This window comes from Mytilus californianus, unplaced genomic scaffold, assembly GCF_021869535.1.
Source record: "Mytilus californianus isolate M0D057914Y unplaced genomic scaffold, xbMytCali1.0.p SCAF_6, whole genome shotgun sequence".
Classification (NCBI taxonomy): domain Eukaryota; kingdom Metazoa; phylum Mollusca; class Bivalvia; order Mytilida; family Mytilidae; genus Mytilus; species Mytilus californianus.
The window spans coordinates 102,457,470-102,479,116 of NW_026262712.1; the positions used below are offsets into that span (position 1 = coordinate 102,457,470).

Genomic DNA, 21,647 nt, shown 5'->3' on the forward strand with positions numbered 1-21,647 from the left:
TTAAAGTATGGTGCATTAGAATCTTACTACTCCGATCACAAACCTATATACCTGTGCCTGCCTGTTTAGTAAATGATGAATATATATTGTAAGATAACAATTATTTAAATGCAAGGGGTTATGGTTTTTCCCTGAGTCAGAAAATATTTATTACTTATAGGTTATGTTCACTGCAATCAATCAAATAGTTTTTCAAAATTAAACACTTACAGGTACATGTATGGGGGAAATCTGCATTCAGCATATTTTATGTCATCAGCTTGACCAGAATATTTTCTTTCCATCAAATTATATAATTCGGGATAAGAATATTACTTATGATAAAACCATAACCCCTCCTTGAAGTTAAATGGTCGTTCCCTTACTATCTATTACTACAGTAGTAAATAGGTTAAACAGCATGGTTTAGTAGCAAATGTAAATATGAGTTTTTATTCTGAAAAGTACATTTTGTTCATGTTATAAAGTATGAAAATGTGGTTTCAAGTACTTGTACTGTCAACTGTAAATATATGCATGACCAAATATAGAAATATTACTGTCTGCTCACTCCTTGATGTTATCAAGAACTAAATTATGCATCAGGTTCAGGTCATTGACCTGAACTATATATACTAATCAATACCTCTGCATTCCTGCAGTGAGTATTGACATGCTAAAAAGTAAGTATAATGCCATATGTACATGTAAACATCTATGTCAAATTGTCTCTGAGAGTAGTCTAAATAGCAATCACACCACATCAACATATTCTTAAATTTAATACCAACTCCATTTGGTTATTTATATATCTCTGAAATTACTAAATTCAGAACCAAGCTATCTTCTTAATAAACACCTTGTGTAAATATTCATTTAAGATAAAACTTAGAATTTTACAAGCTAAGTTAATACCTTGCATTTTACTTCCAGAATGAATACAATACAGGCTCTCCAGTCATCTTGAAGGAACCAACCGTATAATCTTCCACTAAAGGCAACTGTTGCCAAACAAGGGCAAACAAGAAATTACCAACATGATGGTAGGAATAAATCAACAACAAAAATTGGACTAGCAGATGTCACTGGAGCAATGCTAGCTCTATGTTATGACGAGGGGAAGGTAAACATGTTAAGAGAAGGCAACCAAATAATGATGAGAAACTACATCTTTAGAGACAACACAATTATCATCACTAGCCAAACTAAACTCTCCAGGACATCTGCAATGGGTAATATACCTGCTGGATACATGACGACAGCAAAGACACTTATTGAAGAAGTAGATAGTCCAACAATGAGAATAAGTGCTGCCAAAACTGCAGGAATAGGCCAGACTGTTTCAATAGTAGCAAAAGTGATTAAGGTAAAAATTATCTCTATATAAAAGATTGATCACAGTACCAATGTTGATTAAAGTAAACAGCAATTAAAACATTACAAACAATAGATAAATCTTTAAAAACTAGAACTTAAGGTTGAACAATATACTTGAAACCATAGTTTAATATTACATCAATTTATAACATCTATACTATCCGCAAAGTGATCGTTCACAACAGTCTGATTTACCTGTAAAAACTATTAATTATTTTCCTTAAAGCACTCAACTAAAACATTGTTTAGATATCAGGTCAATAGCATGTATGTTTAATTGTAAAATGATTGTATATATATTTACAGGAAGAAGCTACAACACTGAAAACACTTTCAAAAACACAGGAAAAGGTGGACTACAAGGCCATAACACTGAAAGATGATAGTGGAGAAATTAAACTGTCACTGTGGAGACAGTATGTCAGTCTTTCTCTATCGGTTGGGGAATTTTACTACATAGCAAATGTAAAAACCCATGTATACCAGAATGAGATGTCACTAAATAATACATTCAACACAAAAATAGAGGTTTGTAATCACCATTTATGTATTAATATATTAATAGTTACTGTGGATTCGTTTAATACTGTGGTATATATATAATAATTACTGTGGATTGAGGAAAACTGGCATATTACTCAATTTTCCATTTCTTGGTTCTGCCAAAGTCTGCCAATATACAATATGTTGGACATAGGAATTTGAGGTTCCCACAGGACAATGAAATCCACAAAAATTGGTATTTAACAAATTATAATAATCAGATTTCACAAAACAGCTGTAATATGGAAAGAAGACAAAAAGACAATAACATTAGACCAGCCATAAATAAATAAAACAAAATAAGCAAAAATTGACAATGTAACAACCTCCAAAGCTAGGTTTGTTAAAAAACTATATTAATGTAGAGGACATGTCATCTTAATCATAATTAGATATAACATGTATAAGAAGATGTGGTGTGAGTTCCAATGTGACAACTCTTCAAGTCACAATTTGTAAAATTAAGCCATCAATGGAAAGGTCAACGCCTTAAATTGAAAGGGAAAAAAAACTCCATAAATACCCATATTACATGCTTTATCTTGTATACCCTAAGATGATATTGATAGTTGCATCCAGCAATCCAGGGGTGGATTTAGAGGGTTTTTCAGGGCCCCCCCCCCCCCCCCTTTTTGAGAAAAAAATTTGGCTGATTATATAGGGAATCACTGAAGCATGAATGAAGCGGGCCCCCTCTTATGAAAATTTCTGAATCTGCCACTGCAATCATCAGTTATATGTACAATAACCAGTATGTAGTACACAATTAATATAATCCAAACAGAAGTCTAAACTACATGTGAAATCAATCATACTAATAACAACACAATATTTCAGGTTAGAGAAGCACCGGTCAGAAGTGTAAATGTAATTGAAGATGGGTACTACATAGAAGACCACCATATAGTGTTGGTATGTAATATACCTGGAACAGATGAGTACAAAGATTACAGCACCAGAGAAGACTTGATGTCATCCATTGTTGGTGATGGAGAAGAGATAGACACTGTCCTACCCCCACTGCTACCTCTGTCTGTAATGATAGAAGTAAAAGGAAATGACAGTGACATACTTTCAATTAACATATGTTAAATAAGAGAATTTAGTATTAGTGCTGTCTGACAGTGTTCTCCTCAGATATTTCATTTAGCATCCTGGTAAATAGGGGATTATCATATACCATCTTTTTTTTCAAAAATTATAGCATCACATCCATAACATAATCTATAAGAAAAGTACTTCAGATAGCATCACAATTAAGATTATAGCATCACATTACCATGAAGGCCCTGGGGAGAACACTGGCTGCTTCCCATTGTTTATCATACATATATATATATATATATATATATCCATGCAAACTTGGTTGTGATATTACATAGTATACCTTGTATACAAATTCGTGATTATATGAATGAATATTTTTTTTTGGTGCAAATATCTATGGATATCCTGTAGGCATATAGTTATAAATTTTAGATAGGTTATGAGTCTTTATAAGAGGTTATCCTGTAATAAATATATGGTGGTATGAGGAGCTTTGTTTTATTTTACCCACCATGCTGAAAAACTATTATTTATTCAATCTCCGTCAGTCCAAGCTTTCATCAATGAACTGGGATGTGAAAATAATGCAAATACTGAACTTTCCGACAGTTTTAGATTTGAAGATATGTCCTAATAATTTAATTTTGGATGTAACACGTCTTCTGATTGGCTGACGTTGTTTTGTTTATCAGCTCATAGACATAATTTTGTCATGTGACCGTGACGTCATCAACGTTTTTTCATGGTTTACTCCGGTTTCAAATGGAATTTAGAATTAAATTATAAGAAATGACTGTAATATTTTTTCTGTCTATTCGAAATAACATAAAAAACATAAAAAATGTGGTGCACACTTTAAAATAACACGCTACGCGGGTTATTCAGTGTGCACCACATTTTTGATGTTATTTCTTCATAGACAGAAAAAATATTACAGTCATTCCTTAATGATACATAATATCTGAAAGTAATTATCTATGATAACCTCTTCAATAGAACTTGTAAAAAACCTATAAAAATATGTGATAAAATCATTATGCTTGTTGTCAATAGTCACTAAAAAACAATACACTCTTGATAGTAGCTTTACTGAATAAGTCAAATATCATTGTTGATTTTTATATATATATATATATATGTTGAATTTTTTATGTAGTTCTTAGTAGATTTTTTACTGTGTGATGCATGTCTGCATCATTATGATGTCCATTGTTCATGTTGTTACTATAGATACTGTGAGATATGGCTAGATGCTTACCTATATATTTTACACACATATAGTTGTCATATGTATGTTCATGTTGAAATAACTTTAGTTATAAGAAAATTTATTATATTTGGTGCTACATATCTGCATCTATAGGATGCTACATTGTTGTTTAAGATACATAGAGCTTTAGCCAGGAATTTTTCTAAATGTATGACAGACTATCGTTAACTTTTTATTTATATATGTTGAAATTTTATGTAGTTTTTAGAAGCTTTTTTACTGTGAGATGCATATCTGCATCATTATGATGCTCTATTGTTACTATAGATACCATGAGATATGACTAGATGCTAAACTATATAGTTTACACACATATAGTTGTCATATGTATGTATATGTTGAAATAACCTAAGTTATAAGAAAATCTATTATATTTTGTGCTACATATCTGCATCTATAAAATGCTAAAGTATTTTATGATACATTGAGCTTTAGCTAGAAATATTTCTAAATGTATGTCAGACTATCGTTAACTTATTTTATATCTGTATATATGTTGAAATTTTTATGTAGTTTTTAGAACTTATGTATATTTTAGAAGATTATTACCTTGTGATACATATCTTTTGATAAACTCCCCACACAATCTACAAAGTATTTTAATACCAGAAAACAAATATCAAAATAAATCAATTCTACAAAAAAAGACAAGTCATATGTGTCATACATTATGTATACACCTCAAACATCTTCCACTTTCTGGAATATAAATTATTTATAACAGAACTTGGTTAAATAAATGATAAGATATATAATTCAAAACCAAGAGTTACAAAAAGTATACCAATTAAGTATGCAATACAGATTTCGAAACCCAATACAATTAATACATATATAATAAACACCAATATAACCAAAGGCATTAGAATAATATTATTAGAATGAATAAAAGTTGCCAAGTCAGGTCCAGCAAATTGAAATCCATATACTATGAAAATACAAGTATTATATTTTCACTAACCTTTGTTGCCAGGTTGAGAGCAACTACTATATGAAACCTATTAACGTAATATATATACCATTACAATGAATGCTTTGCTTGGATTATTACAGACAAATGTAAAAGGACTACAAATATTATCATTTGTATGAACAAATCTAAAAAGTTGCCAAGTCAGTGCAACAATAAAAATCCAAATACTACAAGTTTAAAGATTAAATATACTAGTATATCTGTTGCTATATTCAGAGTAAATGCCATTTTTATACCCATTAACTATACTGGAAACCACCCCAAAATAAAATATAAACAAAATAACAAGAAATCCACATGTTCTGAAAACGCCAATCATAATGTTCTAATACACTATAAATGCAGCTTATGTAGAACATGTCAATCATTTGTGTCAATTCTTGTTAACAAAATCCTCGTTTATAACTTGTTCAGCAAAACCTTTATTATGTTTTAATTTCAAGTAAAACAAGATATTGCAGAATACACATTTTAGTGTAATGTAAAAAGTCCTTTCCATGATATCATTTATGTTATACAAAACCATTGATTACCATATCTCTCATCTTAAATAGTCACAAATAACAGTATTATAATTTCATGTTTATGTTTTTATGAAATGATACTTATCATTTAAGATGTGCAATACAAGATTATATATTTACATGAAGAAATACTTTGCTAAAAAGTGTAGTTTATTCCTACCACGTTGTTAAATTAACATTGCTATAAAGACTAAAATAATATTTTGAGATTGTCTGTATGTTACCATAGTTTACAAATAAAATTAATATAACATATCCATATAAAAAGTATTTTATAATATTGCCACAATATCAATTATCCATGCCAAAATATATACTTAGTATATCCAATATGTAACTCCACAGAAATACACATATACTATGTGCAAGTTAATTAGGGCCCAGCCAAATGGCATCCGCCCTATAGTGATCAGTCTGTCCGTCCGTCCATCCGTCCGTAACAAATCATGTCCGCTCTATATCTAGAGAACCGTTAGGATATCAAAGTTTATACTTGACATGTATATTAACCAACACCAGAGGGTGTGTCATAATGTATGTTCAATTTCCTAGGTCAAAGGTCAAGGTCAAAAACTTTGGTTTTAGTTGACAACCCCATGTCCTATGGTAAAGATCGTGTCCGCTCTATATCTTTAGAACCATTATGATTTCAAAGTTTATACTTGATATGTATATTAACCAACACCAGAGGGTGTGTCATAATGTATGTACAACTTCCTAGGTCAAAGGTCAAGGTCAAAAACTTTGGTTTTAGTTGACAACCCCATGTCCTATGGTAAAGATCGTGTCCACTCTATATCTTTAGAACCATTATGATTTCAAAGTTTATACTTGATATGTATATTAACCAACACCAGAGGGTGTGTCATAATGTATGTACAACTTCCTAGGTCAAAGGTCAAGGTCAAAAACTTTGGTTTTAGTTGACAACCCCATGTCCTATGGTAAAGATCGTGTCCACTCTATATCTTGAGAACCATTTTGATATTAAAGTTTATACTTGATACTATATAAACCAACACCAGAGGGTGTGTCATAATTTATGTACAACTTCCAAGGTCAAAGATCAAGGTCAAAAACTTTGGTTTCATTTGACAACCTCATGTCCAATGATAAAGATACAAATTTTTTACCACACATTATTCACAGCAGGGCCCACAGAGATGGCTCCCATCTCAATGATATCTAGTTATATCAATCAGTCATACAAATTGCTCATAAACATCAAAGTGCACTAAGATTTAATACCAACATTCTAGTTGGCATACTATACCATGACCTGTGTTGCATAAACATGTGTTCTCCATATTCTTTAATCTGGGGTATCCAAAGATAGCCGGTAAATACCATCATACATATATAAAATGATAGATGGACAAATTCATCAGTGCAAGATAACTTCAACAGGATTAATTTACATAGTTCTATGGTACCAAATCAAAAGTTTATATAAAAGAAAGAAGTCAAAGGTTTCTCATCATAGTTTAGCTGGGAGTACATACATTTTTTTTGTACCAGACGTAGTTCAATATAGATTATTATACAAATAAGGAGATGTGGTGTGATTGCCAATGAAACAACTGTCATCCATGACTACTAGTAACCAACCACATTTGCAAACTTGAATAAAATGCAGTTGACAAATGGTATTTATTAAAAGAAAATGCCACCTTATATAAAACAGTATTTAACTATAAACATAGATAAACAAGGTACAAACTGGACATATGGCACTAGTTCATAAAAAAGTGAGAACAATCACCTTCATATAATGCTTAGAATTTAACATCCATAAAACTGGTTCAATATCAAAAGAGAACTCTAAATCTTAAAAACTGAGAGTCACAACTGATAAATACACTACTATGCAAGGTAACCATATAATTTGACTAAAAATACACACAATCTGTAATTAACTGCCTTTACAGCACTTTCGCGCTTTGATTGGTTAACTGCCTATAGCGCTTACAGTGCTTTGATTTAAAGTAAGTTTACATCTTATTTAAATCAAGGCCAATACAATGAATGCCTAGTTCAGCTTTGTCTTTTCTTGTCTGTCCTGAACAGTTCGTCAGTTAGTCTGAGATATATTGTGGTCACATTTTTCCCAGCTTCTTCTAACCAGAAGGACTTCATTTTGGTCAGCTGGTTGATAGTAATGGGTGGTAACTTGTGAGCACTTTTCTGATCAGAGAGATGCATATTTCCTGTATGCCAGTACTTTTTTTCAGTTTGTTGAATAAACTTAAATTTTCTTCACATTTTTCTCCACTGATGAAAATAACTTTGTTTAATGTCTTATTTTTGTCTTTTATGATTATATAAGAGACTGAGACAGCAGGTGACACATGTCATATAAAAGAAAGGAGATGTGGTAGGATTGCCCATGAGACAACTCACCACAAAATACCAAATGATGCAGTAGCTAGCAACCATACACTACAAAAGTCTAAAAGTCTGAAAAGACCAGTTTTTGTCTTAATTTGCATGAACTTTTACTCGACATTCTCCAAAAGTATGACTTGTGTCTTAATTTTTCTTGACAAATTCTCATTTATATTAAATTTGTATGAAATTTACTCGACATATTCTCGACATTCTGAATATGGTCTTAAAATTTCTTGACAAATTCTTGACATTTGAATACTGTCTTGAAATTTCTCGACATATTCTCGACATTCTTATTTTTTCTCAGTATGGCTTGACATATTCTGAACATTTTGAATCGTGTCTTAAATTTACTTGACAGGTTTGAGTTTTACAAATCATGACCAATATTCATAATATAACTTTAATCTTTATTTCTCTTTATATGATATACTGTTATTTCAAGTTACACTTCTTTACAACAAAAATAAAAGTTGGGCATGTAAAATAATTGAAAATTTGGGTATATAAATATTTTTACAAATGCAAATATGGCTATGAAATCTAAAGTATAAAATAATTCAAATGTGGGTGTGTTGATATAAAACAATTTCAATGTGGGTTTTTAAATAATTACAAATTTTGATTCCTAAATCTTATAAATTAAATGATTCAAACCAATCATACTACAGACATATTTCATTCTACATTCATAATATTCAATGTTGATATGGTAATAATTATTATACCAAAATGTGGTTTTTATAAATAGAAAATTATGATGATATACAAATCATTCATTTAACAGAAGAAAAATTTGTGTAATGTCATCTGTTGGAAGATATTAAGTATTACACATGGACAGGATGTTCCCCATAAAATTAAGGTATTCCACACCCAGAGTACACGCAACTGTCAAATAGAAGTTATTGCTTTACCTGTAATCAGCCATACAACTTATCAGTTGACCGACCATGCCACTACAATTCAAAAAGTTTGTTGATAGATGAAAATGAAAATCATCATTTTGATGAAAAAAAATTGAATTGAAATGGATTTTCTTCATCAAAATTATGAAGTTAATTATTTTAACATAAAAACAAATTGAATAATTCCCAAAGATTAAAAGAAAATTATTATCTACTCCAGGAATAATAAAAAAAATGTATTTATAATGGGTCCCATCAATGATTTTTATAGAAATCATCGGTCTTATGAAATGGTTCTCAAACAGACATGCATAATATAGATCTAAACATTTTATTCTTTTCAGGAAGGAGTTATCACAAATATTTATTTTTGATAAAAATTATAAAATTCAACACTCAAATTTGAATAAAAAATGTTTTTGGGTTGTTCTTAAAAATGAATAAGGTTTTTGAATCAAGATGGGAACAAATTCTTTGACCTAAACGAAAGCCCCCCCCCCCTCTTTTTTTAGCCACACAAACCCAAAAGATGAATTGTGGGGTCCAAAAGAGATACAAGACACCTATTTTAGTAAAGCAAATTTGACTGGCAGTTTTGCGAACGGCAAAAATCTAAATGCTGTTTGTCAATACCTTCGACTTATATTCCAAAGAAAACAATTACTTAAATGTTTAATAAAAATAAATCAAAATTAAACTACATGGGGGATTATTCAGGGTATTCCAACTCAGTTGCACCAAAAGGGTATCTTACTATACCAAATTAATCCTTGATTCTTCAAAGTTTAGTTTAGCCATAATAAAAAAGGAGTATATAACAGCAATAGAATGTCATAAACAGTGCAGAATAAGTCTGTTCACATTTCAGGCGAAATTTATAATGTTGAGATAGTGTCAAGACATATTTAAGACTGTCAAGAATGTGTCGAGACATATTCAGACATTATTTAGAATGTCAAGAATATGTCGAGACATATTCAGACATTATTAAGAATGTCGAGAATATGTCAAGACAGATCGAGACAAATTTAAGACAGTCAAGAATTGGTCGAGACTAATCCAGACTCTTATCAGATGATACAGGAAGTGTCGAGAAATTTTAAGACAATGTTCATACTGTCAAGACACTTGTCAAGAAAAATCAAGAACCTTATTAGACAAATTCATACTATGTCAAGAATTTTTAAAAATTATTCAGACAAATTAAGAATGTCGAGTAAAAATTCATGCAAATTCAGACAAAAACTGGTCTTTTCAGACTTTTTGACTTTTGTAGTGATAGGTCACTATATATACCATGTATACAGCCTTCTGAAATGAGCAAAACACATACAGCATAGCAAGCTAAAAAAGGCACTGAAATAACATATGAACAACAATGCAAACGAGAAAACTAATTTCTGATTTATGTACAAGACAATTAAACAAAAAATAAAGTATGATTATACACCAACAAACAACAACCACTGCATTACAGACTCCTGACTGGGACAGGCACATACATAATGTGGGGGAGTTAAACATGCTGGGTTGACTTTAGCATTGTTTTAAGTTATAAATTTTAGTGACAGAGGCTTCGAATTAGATTTGTTCATGTTGGTAGGCAATGTGGATCTCTTTCTTCAAATATATTTATATGTGTATTAAAAAGAAATTATAACAATTCTAATTTTGATTATTTCATTATAGCCCTAGAGGAAGGCAATGTATTGGTTGGAACAGATTTATTTCAATTCAGAACACCAAAGAAATCAGGACAGATGGCTGCAAAGGGTACTAATATCGTAATAGTGATACTATATCTTGGAAACTTCATCACTGGAATTTTAATTGTTAAAATACTAAGGGAGTATGCAAAAATAATAGAATTTGTTTAATAGTTAACCAAGGTGTACTTTGTTTCCAGCTATGCCTATAGATATGATAAAAAAAAATAGGTGTGCAGTTTACAATGTATTATACTTTGTAAGGAATAAACATAGGAATAGAAAGAACTCTTATAAAAATGAAATATATTCCTCTTTTTGCTATACAAAAAAATGTAATTACCTGAAATAATCTCCCTTTTAAAGCAATATTTTTAGATTTCTTTATCAAACAAATGTTTATATATCCTGTCTATATTTAAACTTAAACTATTACCACAATATATAAGGTCACATACAGTTCTGGTTTATGTACAAATTTCATGTAAATTTCCTTTTTTCTGAAGCTTCTGAGTCGAGAACACCAAAGTCAATCCTGAAAAAAGTCAAAGATCTCAATGAGAATGTAACACCAGGAAAAGGTAAATATTAATAAATGAGGGAAATAAAAAAAATATTTGTGATATTTGTGGTATTGGCTTAGCTTATAAAATACACAATTTAAAAAAACGAACAGAATTGAATACAACAAAATGCAGAATGGACTCATCTATTATATACCCTTCCTCAAGGAGGTATGGTATATTGATTCTCCTGTGTCCGTTCATTATATTTCTTGATTGGAGTTGATTGGTAGCCATGAATCAGAGCTTTCTCATTCATCTCTCATCAACTTCCCGTTCACAAAAATACTTGTTTCTTATTGTACATAATAGCGTGTTCTGAAATTTTTGAGAGATTTTTTATGTGAAGAGTATCCTGATATCTGATTACAATATTCATGTGAGCATGCTATACCATGTGATACATTTTCATATTCATAGCCCATCAACTTTTTGTTTACAGAATAAATATTCTAACACATAATAATCACAAGAAAATTTTGTCACATTTTTAGGAACTATGATTCAGAGTATCATGAAATTTGTAATCAACATTCATGTGAGCATGCTGAGAGGTTTGACGAGTTTTGAAATCCAATGCCCATCAACTTTCTGTTTTCTGAATACTTATACCAGGGGTATATTTAAAAAAAATATGCATTATTTAGTTGTCTAAATATCCATGGGTGCAATGAAAATACAAAAATAAAGGTACGACTGTCTTCATTGTTGTTTAAATTTTGGTTTATGGGGGTTAATAAGGTACGGTTTTCTTGAACGATTTGATAGAACTTGTAACTTTTTAGAGTAACAAATCTCAAGTACATGTATCAGAAATATGAATATCTCAGTAAAAGATTGCACTTGGAAATCTAGTAGATAATACAAACTGGGTCATTTCAATAATAGTCAAAACAAAGGGACAACACATTTACACTCAGATTTTATATTTACTATTTCTGAATTACCTGATATACATTTCATGCATGTATACCTAGTAAAGCTCTTCATTTTTGGCAGATAAAAAGACACCAGTTAAAAGAAAAGGTAAAGTAAAACGCCCGGAAGCTACCACACCATACAGACTGAGACAGAGGCATTTAGAAGGTATAAACTAATGAAGATTATAATTATCACAAGATATACCCAAAAATATGTAGTGTTGCATAATTGTTCATGTTATAGTACCAATTTAATTTAGATGAGATGAAATAATCCAAAACTGTTAAAGATGCAACTTATACCTGCAGGGCTTGACATTGAGTTAATGATAATAAAAATATAAAAGTAAGGAGATAGGGGATGTTGACCTTGAGATCATATGATGTAGATGTAAGGAACTATAGGTCATTTTATCTCCTAAAAAAAAAAATGCGATACACATATACTTCATGGTAATTATATATAAACTATTAAAGGCCCAGACATGACAAAATGAAAACAATTTAAAAGAGAGAACCAATGGCCTTATTTATACTAAAAAACCTTAAACTATAAGGGAAAAACAAATATGGCAAACAGCAACCTACAACAAAATATATAAGATTTGGTGTTGTATACTTTTAGCATTTACTTATACATGACACATATATCTATGATGTTCTGAATTCCAACAGTGTCTGATTCTGAAGAAAGTTTTTCATCAGGAGATAGTGAAGATGAATTGGACAGTGATGAAAATTCTACACCTAGTGGTAATAAATCACTCAGTTCAAGAACGCCATCTGGTGGCAGTAAACAATCTACACCAAAAACTCCATCTGGTGGAAGCAAAACACCATCAAGTATAAAAAGGAATCGTAGACAGCATGAAGACACAGTTGATGTGGTAATCATAATATAAATAATGATGCAAACATATGGACAGGTCAATAACAAGGAACATATGAGAGTTGGTTTGTCTTAAAACTAAATGATAACTTAAACATTAATGAATAGGAATTTTTTCTCGAGATATAGTTTTCATTTAGTATATGTCCATTTTATATTAAACCTAGTTTTCATTTAATATATGTCCAGGAAGAAACCGAGTTGCTATTAAACAAAAGAAATGGAACTCTTTGTTAGAGAAGGTAAAAAAGGTGAAGTTAGTAAATTTGAATTGTTTACATGTATTTCTATGGGCTTTAAAAGTTTAATGAATGATCCTAATTTAGGATTTTATGTATCTTATGTATGTTTTTTTAGCTCACCTGGCCCGAAGGGCCAAGTGAGCTTTTCTCATCACTTGGCGTCCGTCGTCGTCCATCGTCGTTAGCTTTTTACAAAAATCTTCTCCTCTGAAACCACTGGGCCAAATTTAACCAAACTTGACCACAATCATCATTAGGGTATCTAGTTTAAAAAATGTGTCCGATGACCCCGCCAACCAACCAAGATGGACACCATGGCTAAAAATAGAACATAGGGGTAAAATGTAGATTTTGGCTTATATCTCTGAAACCAAAGCATTTAGAATAAATCTGACAAGGGTAAAACTGATTATCAGGTCAAGATCTATCTGCCCTGAAATTTTCAGACAAATCTGACAACCTGTTGTTGGGTTGCTGCCCCTGAATTGGTAATTTTAAGGAAATTTTGCAGTTTTTGGTTATTATCTTGAATATTATTATAGATAGAGATAAACTGTAAACAGCAATAATGTTCAGCAAAGTAAGATCTACAAATAAGTTGTATGACCAAAATTGTCAGTCGACCCCTTTAGGAGTTATTGCCCTTAATAGTCAATTTTTAACAATTTTTTGTAAATTTTTGTAATCTTTTACAAAAATCTTCTTCTCTGAAACTACTGAGACAAATTTAACCATACTTGGCCATAATCATTATTAGGGTATCTAGTTCAAAAAATTTGTCCGATGACCCCGCCTTCCAACCATCATGACCGACTTGGTTAAAAATAGAACATAGGGGGAAAATGCAGTTTTTGGTTTATATCTCTGAAACTAAAGCATTTAGAGCAAATCTGACAGGTGGCAAAAATGTTCATCAGATTTAGATTTATCTGCCCTGAAATTTTCAGACGAATCCGACAACCTGTTGTTGGGTTGCTGCCCCTGAGTTTGTAATTTTACAAAAATTTTGCAGTTTTTGTCGAGCCTGCGACTTTTGTCGCAGAAAGCTCGACATAGGGATAGTGATCCGGCAGCGGCGGCGTTAGCTAACTTCTAAAAAGCTTTATATTTTAGAAGGTGGAAGGTCTGGATGCTTCATACTTTGTATATGGATGCCTCATGTTACGAAGTTTCCGTCAGTCACATGTCCAATGTCCTTGACCTCATTTTCATGGTTCAGTGACTACTTGAAAAAAAAAGTTCAGATTTTTTGTAATGTTAGATTCTCTCTTATTATAAGTAATAGGATAACTATATTTGGTATGTGCATACCTTGCAAGGTCCTCATGCCCGTCAGACAGTTTTCACTTGACCTCAACCTCATTTCATGGATCAGTGAACAAGGTTAAGTTTTGGTGGTCAAGTCCATATCTCAGATACTATAAGCAATAGGTCTAGTATATTCGGTGTATGGAAGGACTGTAAGGTGTACATGTCCAACTGGCAGGTGTCATCTGATCTTGACCTCATTTTCATGGTTCAGTGGTTATAGTTAAGTTTTTGTGTTTTGGTCTGTTTTTCTTATACTGTATGCCATAGGTCTACTATATTTGGTGTATGGAATGATTGTAAGGTGTACATGTCTAGCGGGCAGGTGTCATCTGACCTTGACCTCATTTTCATGGTTCAGTGGTCAAAGTTAAGTTTTTGAGTTTTGGTCTTATTTTCTAATACTATATGCAATAGTTCAACTTTATTTGGTATGTGCGTACCTTGCAAGGTCCTCATGCCCGTCAGACAGTTTTCACTTGACCTCGACCTCATTTTATGGATCAGTGAACAAGGTTAAGTTTTGGTGGTCAAGTCCATATCTCAGATACTATAAGCAATAGGTCTAGTATATTCGGTGTATGGAAGGACTGTAAGGTGTACATGTCCAACTGGCAGGTGTCATCTGACCTTGACCTCATTTTCATGGTTCAGTGGTTATAGTTAAGTTTTTGTGTTTTGGTCTGTTTTTCTTATACTGTATGCCATAGGTCTACTATATTTGGTGTATGGAATGATTGTAAGGTGTACATGTCTAGCGGGCAGGTGTCATCTGACCATGACCTCATTTTCATGGTTCAGTGGTCACAGTTTAGTTTTTTGAGTTTTGGTCTTTTTTTCTAATACTATATGCAATAGTTCAACTATATTTGGTGTATGGAAATATTTTATGATCTATTTGGCAGTCACGCAGGTTTTATTTGACCTTGACCTCATTTTCAAGGTTCATTGCTCAGTGTTAAGTTTTTGTGTTTTGGTCTGTTTTTCTTAAACTATAAGCAATAGGTCAACTATATTTGTTGTATGGAAGAATTGTTAGCTGTACATGCCTGCCTAGCATGGTTCATCTGACCTTGACCTCATTTTCATGGTTCATTGGTCAATGTTTAGTTTACTTGGTTAATGTTAAGTTTATGTGACAGTTGTAATAAAGCTTTATATTTAGGACTATCAACATAATATCAATGATTAGTAAAGAAGGCGAGACATTTCAGCGTGTGCACTCTTGTTTGTTATTATCTTAGATATCATTATAATATCAATATCTAATACTATTAATTATGATTTTAACCTTATTTTACATGATTTCCAAAGCATCAGTAAATACAGGTGAGCGACACAGGCTCTTGAGAGCCTCTAGTTTGTCTCGCCTTGACGGAGTCAAAAAGTGAGACATAGGTATGCTGGTTCCGGCGTCAGCGGCAACAATGTATTGGTTTGTGATTAGGTCAGTTTATGGTGAACCACAAGTGTTAGGTCAATCATATTTGGTATGCAGTTGTATTAGCATTGGCACATCTCATTAACATGGAGATTATTTGGCCCTGCCCCCTCAGTCATGGTCTGTTGACTATGAAACTTTTGCTTATTTTACATGTATTAGTTTGTGATTAGGTCAGTTTATGGGGAACCACTAGAGGTAGGTCAATGATATTTGGTATGCAGTTGTATAAGCGTTGGCATATCTCATTTCCATGGAGATTATTTGGCTCCGCCCCCTTAGTCATAGTCTATTGAGTTTGAAAATTTTGCTAAGTTAACATGCATTAGTTTGTGATTAGGTCAGTTCAAGGGGAACCATTTAGGGTAGGCAAATGTTAATTGGTATTCAGTTGTATAAGCATTAGCACATCTCATTACCATGGAGAATATTTGGCCCCCCCTCAGTCATGGTCTATCGACTTAGAAACTTTTGCTTAGTTTACATGTATTAGTTTGTGATTAGATCAGTTTAAGATGAACTGCTTATGTTAAGTCAATGATATTTGGTATGCAAATTTATTGAAATTTGCAAGTATCGTTTCCATGGAGATTATATAGCCCCACCCCCTCTTCATGGTTCATTGACTTAGAAACTTTTCCATAGTTTACAAGTTAATGTTTGTGTTTAGGTTTGTTTAAAGGGAGTGACTTATAATAACAGGGGTCAAAATTAACTTTTTAAGGCCAGTAGCCAGCTGGGCTACTAGACTTGAAAATCTGTTAGCCCAGACAAAAAGTAAGTAGCCCACTTTATTTCGCTATCACCGTGTGAAGCCCGCAAAGCGGGCTGAACTTGCCAGGGGGGTTTGCCCCCCCGCCAAGAAAATTTTGAAATTTTAGACTCAAAACCCGGCATTCTGAGCATACCTGGAGGCATTTAGATGCTTGGGAAAATGTTAATTTTGTCTTATTTTTGTTGTTGACTTCAATCAAATTTAATAAAAAAAATCATTTACAAAATTGGAATCTTCATACCCTGTGTACCAGTTTTTTTTTACATATCTTTTTAAGACAACTAAAGAATTCAATGATTTTATTAACTTGAATGAGCTACATCAAACAACAGAACAGACATAATTGTTAATCTCTGGAAAATTTGAACAACCTTGCAAACACCACATCCTCCTCCAAATCACTGTCAATCTCTGACTCATAATCACTTTCATCATCACACTCATCTTCAAACCCATACATCTTACTCACCTCAAAAATACTCTGCTTCACACTTTCAACATTACACACTGCCTCACTCTCTTCCACATTTTGTTTTTTTCAAATCTGGTTGTTCGCGAAAAATTGTAAACGCAAACCGATATCGGCACAATTTATGAATTCTAACAACTGGTTCCCGATAAAATTGTGATGACGACGGTTAAGTTTCTGATCAAGGGGGACCAGTGAGAGTGTAGATCCCGGATTTGTTAACGCTAGATTTTACTCGTCAGTCAAGTACTTTTTTTCAATTCGCCACCTGGGCTACCACAACTGAATAAAAAGATCGCCCAGGTCAATTTCTAGTCGCCTTGGGCGACTGGGCGACCGTTAATGTTTTTCCCTGTAATAAGTCAATGGTATTTGGTATGCAGTTGTTTTAGCTTTGGCACATCTCATTTACATGGAGATTGTTTAGCCATGTACCTCAGTCATGGTTCATTGACTTTGAATATTTGCATAACTTATGAAACATGTTGAAGTAATGCTATTTTAATTTCAACATTTGCATAATCAAAATTACTAAAAGGGCGAGACATATCTCTGTGATAACAGTTTATTACTTAAATTATTGAATTGAGTTTCGAGATATTTGTAAACTTTTGAATTATAGACAAATTTTCACAAAACAGTCGATTGTGGTAGGTGCAAATTAACATGGATCTTTTTTATGCATAAGCATAAATTCCGACGAAAAAAATTCCAAAAAAGGAAAATAGATTTATCTTTTTAAAGCATCAATTTGCATCTCTGCCCCCAGTGACAGGTTGATACAAAATATTAAAAATTAACAGTTCTAAAAGATGAAATATATGGGTCAAGTGAAATACCTTTCTAATGAGTCATAACAACAGAGTAGGTGTGTTTGAATAACACAAATTTGTCGAGCCTGCAACTTTTGTCGCAGAAAGCTCGACATAGGGATAGTGATCTGGCGGTGGCTACGGCAGCGGCAGCGTTAGCTTACTTCTTAAAACCTTTGTATTTTAGAAGGTGGAAGACCTGGACGCTTCATACTTTGTATATAGATGCCTTATGTTACAAAGTTTCTGTCGTCACATGTCCATTGTCAATGACCTCATTTTCACGGTTTAGTGACAACTGGAAAAAAAAGTTAAGATTTTTTGTAATGTTAATTTCTCTCTTATAATGAGTAATAGGATAACTATATTTGGTATGTGCGTACCTTGCAAGGTCCTCATGCCCGTCAGACAGTTTTTACTTGACCTCGACCTCATTTCATGGATCAGTCAAGGTTAAGTTTTGGTGGTTAAGTCCATATCTCAGATACTAGAAGCAATAGGTCTAGCATATTCGGTGTATGGAAGGACTGTAAGGTGTACATGTCCAGCTGGCAGGTGTCATCTGACCTTGACCTCATTTTCATGGTTCAGTGGTTATAGTTAAGTTTTTGTGTTTTGGTCTGTTTTTCTTATACTGTATGCATGCAATAGGTCTACTATATTTGGTGTATGGAATGATTGTAAGGTGTACATGTCTAGCTGGCAGGTGTCTTCTGACCTTGACCTCATTTTCATGGTTCAGTGGTCAATGTTAAATTTTTTAGTTTTGGTCTTTTTTTCTAATACTATATGCAATAGGTCAACTATATTTGGTGTATGGAAATATTTCAGTCTGGCTGGTTTTATTTGACCTTGACCTCATTTTCACGGTTCATAGCTCAGTGTTAAGTTTTTGTGTTTTGGTCTGTTTTTCTATTACTATAAGCAGTAGGTCAACTATATTTGTTGTATGGAAGGATTGCAAGCTGTACATGTCTGCCTGGCATGGTTCATCTGACCTTGACCTCATTTTCATGGTTCATTAGTCAATGTTTAGTTTTCTTGGAAACTATAAGCAATAGGTCTACTATATTTGGTGTATGGAATGATTGTAAGGTGTACATGTCTAGCTGGCAGGTGTCTTCTGACCTTGACCTCATTTTCATGGTTCAGTGGTCAATGTTAAATTTTTTAGTTTTGGTCTTTTTTTCTAATACTATATGCAATAGGTCAACTATATTTGGTGTATGGAAATATTTCAGTCTGGCTGGTTTTATTTGACCTTGACCTCATTTTCACGGTTCATAGCTCAGTGTTAAGTTTTTGTGTTTTGGTCTGTTTTTCTATTACTATAAGCAATAGGTCAACTATATTTGTTGTATGGAAGGATTGCAAGCTGTACATGTCTGCCTGGCATGGTTTATCTGACCTTGACCTCATTTTCATGGTTCATTAGTCAATGTTTAGTTTTCTTGGAAACTATAAGCAATAGGTCTACTATATTTAGTGTATTGAATGATTGTAAGGTAAACATGTATTTCTTGTTTGGTTTATATGACCTTGACCTCATTTCTTGGATCATGTTAAGTTTATGTGATAGTTGTAGTAAAGCTTTATATTTAGAACTATCAACATAATATCAATGATTAGTAAAGAAGGCGAGACATTTCAGCGTGTGCACTCTTGTTTACTAAAAGTACATGACGACGAACTTTTCTGGTGGATCTTAAAAATGCATAACATCAAAAAAACTTCATTTATTGTTGTGTGTTATCTAGAGTTATTTTGACAAAGTAGAATCCTGACTGTATGTCCATATCATAATAAACCTGTCAAAATTTAAAAACTTCTGATAACTTTTCTTCTCTTTTAGATGTAAGGATGAGCTCTTTGTTTTTGAAGTAAAAGTCAATGTTGTTTCCCAGATGCTTACAGGCAGCAGTATCAATTATTAAATTCATTTTTAGCACATCTAGTCCAAAGGGCCAGTGTAAGCTTTTGCCATCACTCCTCCTTCATCTTTGACGTCAGTTAACTTCTATAAAAAACCTTTTCCACTGAAATAACTAGACCAGATGATACTGTCTGACAACCAATAAGAACTGTTGAAGCAAAACAAGATCTTGAACATGTTGAAATGGGTCAACAAATCTGAAATTGTCAGTTCACTTCTTTTTGGAGTTATTGCCCTAAAATGCCAGTAAATGCTATACATTAATAAATCTAATGAATGAATCAAAACTGGCTGGAATCAATCTGTTTATAAATGTTATTTCATTTGATTATTTCAGCCATCAATGGTCCAGGACTATTTTGATCTTCACTCCGAAGGACCTTGTGCTACCTCAGACAGGACCTTGGCCAAATTAGGTACAAGTAAAATGGACCAGGAGACACTTTCACAGTTATTGCATAAGATTCCCTCCAGTCATAGTAAAGAGTGTACACAGATGTATACGGAACATAGGAGCTTATTTAACCAGTGGATGTATCAAATGTGGTAGGTTATTACTGAAATCACAGCAGGTCAGATTCATTTGACCTTCCTACCATGGGTAGCAAAGACTTTTAACTTTGAGGATTGGCACATTTCATGGCAATGACAATGGTTTTATTCAGAAGTCAGGTTAAACTTCTTTTAACAATTTTTAACATAGAAATGTTTGAACAATTTTATTTTAATATTGGGTTGTTGCCATTAAGGAAAAAAAGGAACAAAACATAGATTAAAAAACCTTCAAATTTACAGGCCTATTTCTATAAGAAAAATACTATGCACCATAATTTAAAAACATTTGTCTGGTAGACAATTTTTAGCCCAGAAGGGATGAAGATGAACTTGCATATGTGATAATTGGGTTTGGGCATCAAACTTGGCTGTCTACATTTCAGTTTCCAGACAACATATTACCATAGGCAAAGGTCAAGCTTGCTGCAGTTATTAATAGTATAGAACTGGAGTAAAAAATTGTTTCAGGATGATCACTTTGAAAGCATGTCTAGCATATATATAGCTATACTAGACTTTGTTGGAAATTATCCCTTGGATAGAACAAGATCCCTAATGGTATTTTGGTCAGCAGGTCAAAGGTCAAGGTACCTATAAATAGACTGAAATTTTAGGAAAAGTATCATGATATTTAGTGTGTTGATAGAAATTTATTGTTATGATCTTGTATTTGACTTGAAAGTTACAAAGAGCTCAAACATTTCCCTTTTTTTAATATATATAATTTACTGTTTATTTTGTAGCAATAACTTCAATATTCTCCTGCATGGTTTAGGATCAAAGAGAACTTTACTGGAAGATTTCAGGAAGACCATGTTGTCAGAATTATCACATGTTGTGGTGAATGGATATTTCCCTAGCCTGACAGTCAAACATGTAAGTTATATCCCCTTGCTTCACATAAAAACTTTAAGCAATTTGGGGTTGGAAAGACATATACTCATCATGAGGCTATTCTGTTCATCACACATGATTTTTGATTGCCTTTGAATAATATGTTTGGTTATGTTGTAGGTAAGTTTCTT

General features: G+C 32.6%; 1 protein-coding gene across 1 annotated transcript in view; it reads left to right on the forward strand.

Annotated features, from left to right (window-relative positions):
* Positions 1-21,647, forward strand: part of LOC127705458 (origin recognition complex subunit 2-like) — a 66,859-nt gene that overhangs the window by 28,842 nt on the left and 16,370 nt on the right. Inside the window, exons 3-8 of the mRNA XM_052209784.1 lie at positions 10,699-10,782; positions 11,222-11,296; positions 12,278-12,364; positions 12,874-13,085; positions 20,405-20,613; positions 21,366-21,498. Of these exons, the coding sequence (XP_052065744.1) occupies positions 10,699-10,782; positions 11,222-11,296; positions 12,278-12,364; positions 12,874-13,085; positions 20,405-20,613; positions 21,366-21,498 (800 nt within the window). The remainder of the gene's footprint in view (positions 1-10,698; positions 10,783-11,221; positions 11,297-12,277; positions 12,365-12,873; positions 13,086-20,404; positions 20,614-21,365; positions 21,499-21,647) is intronic.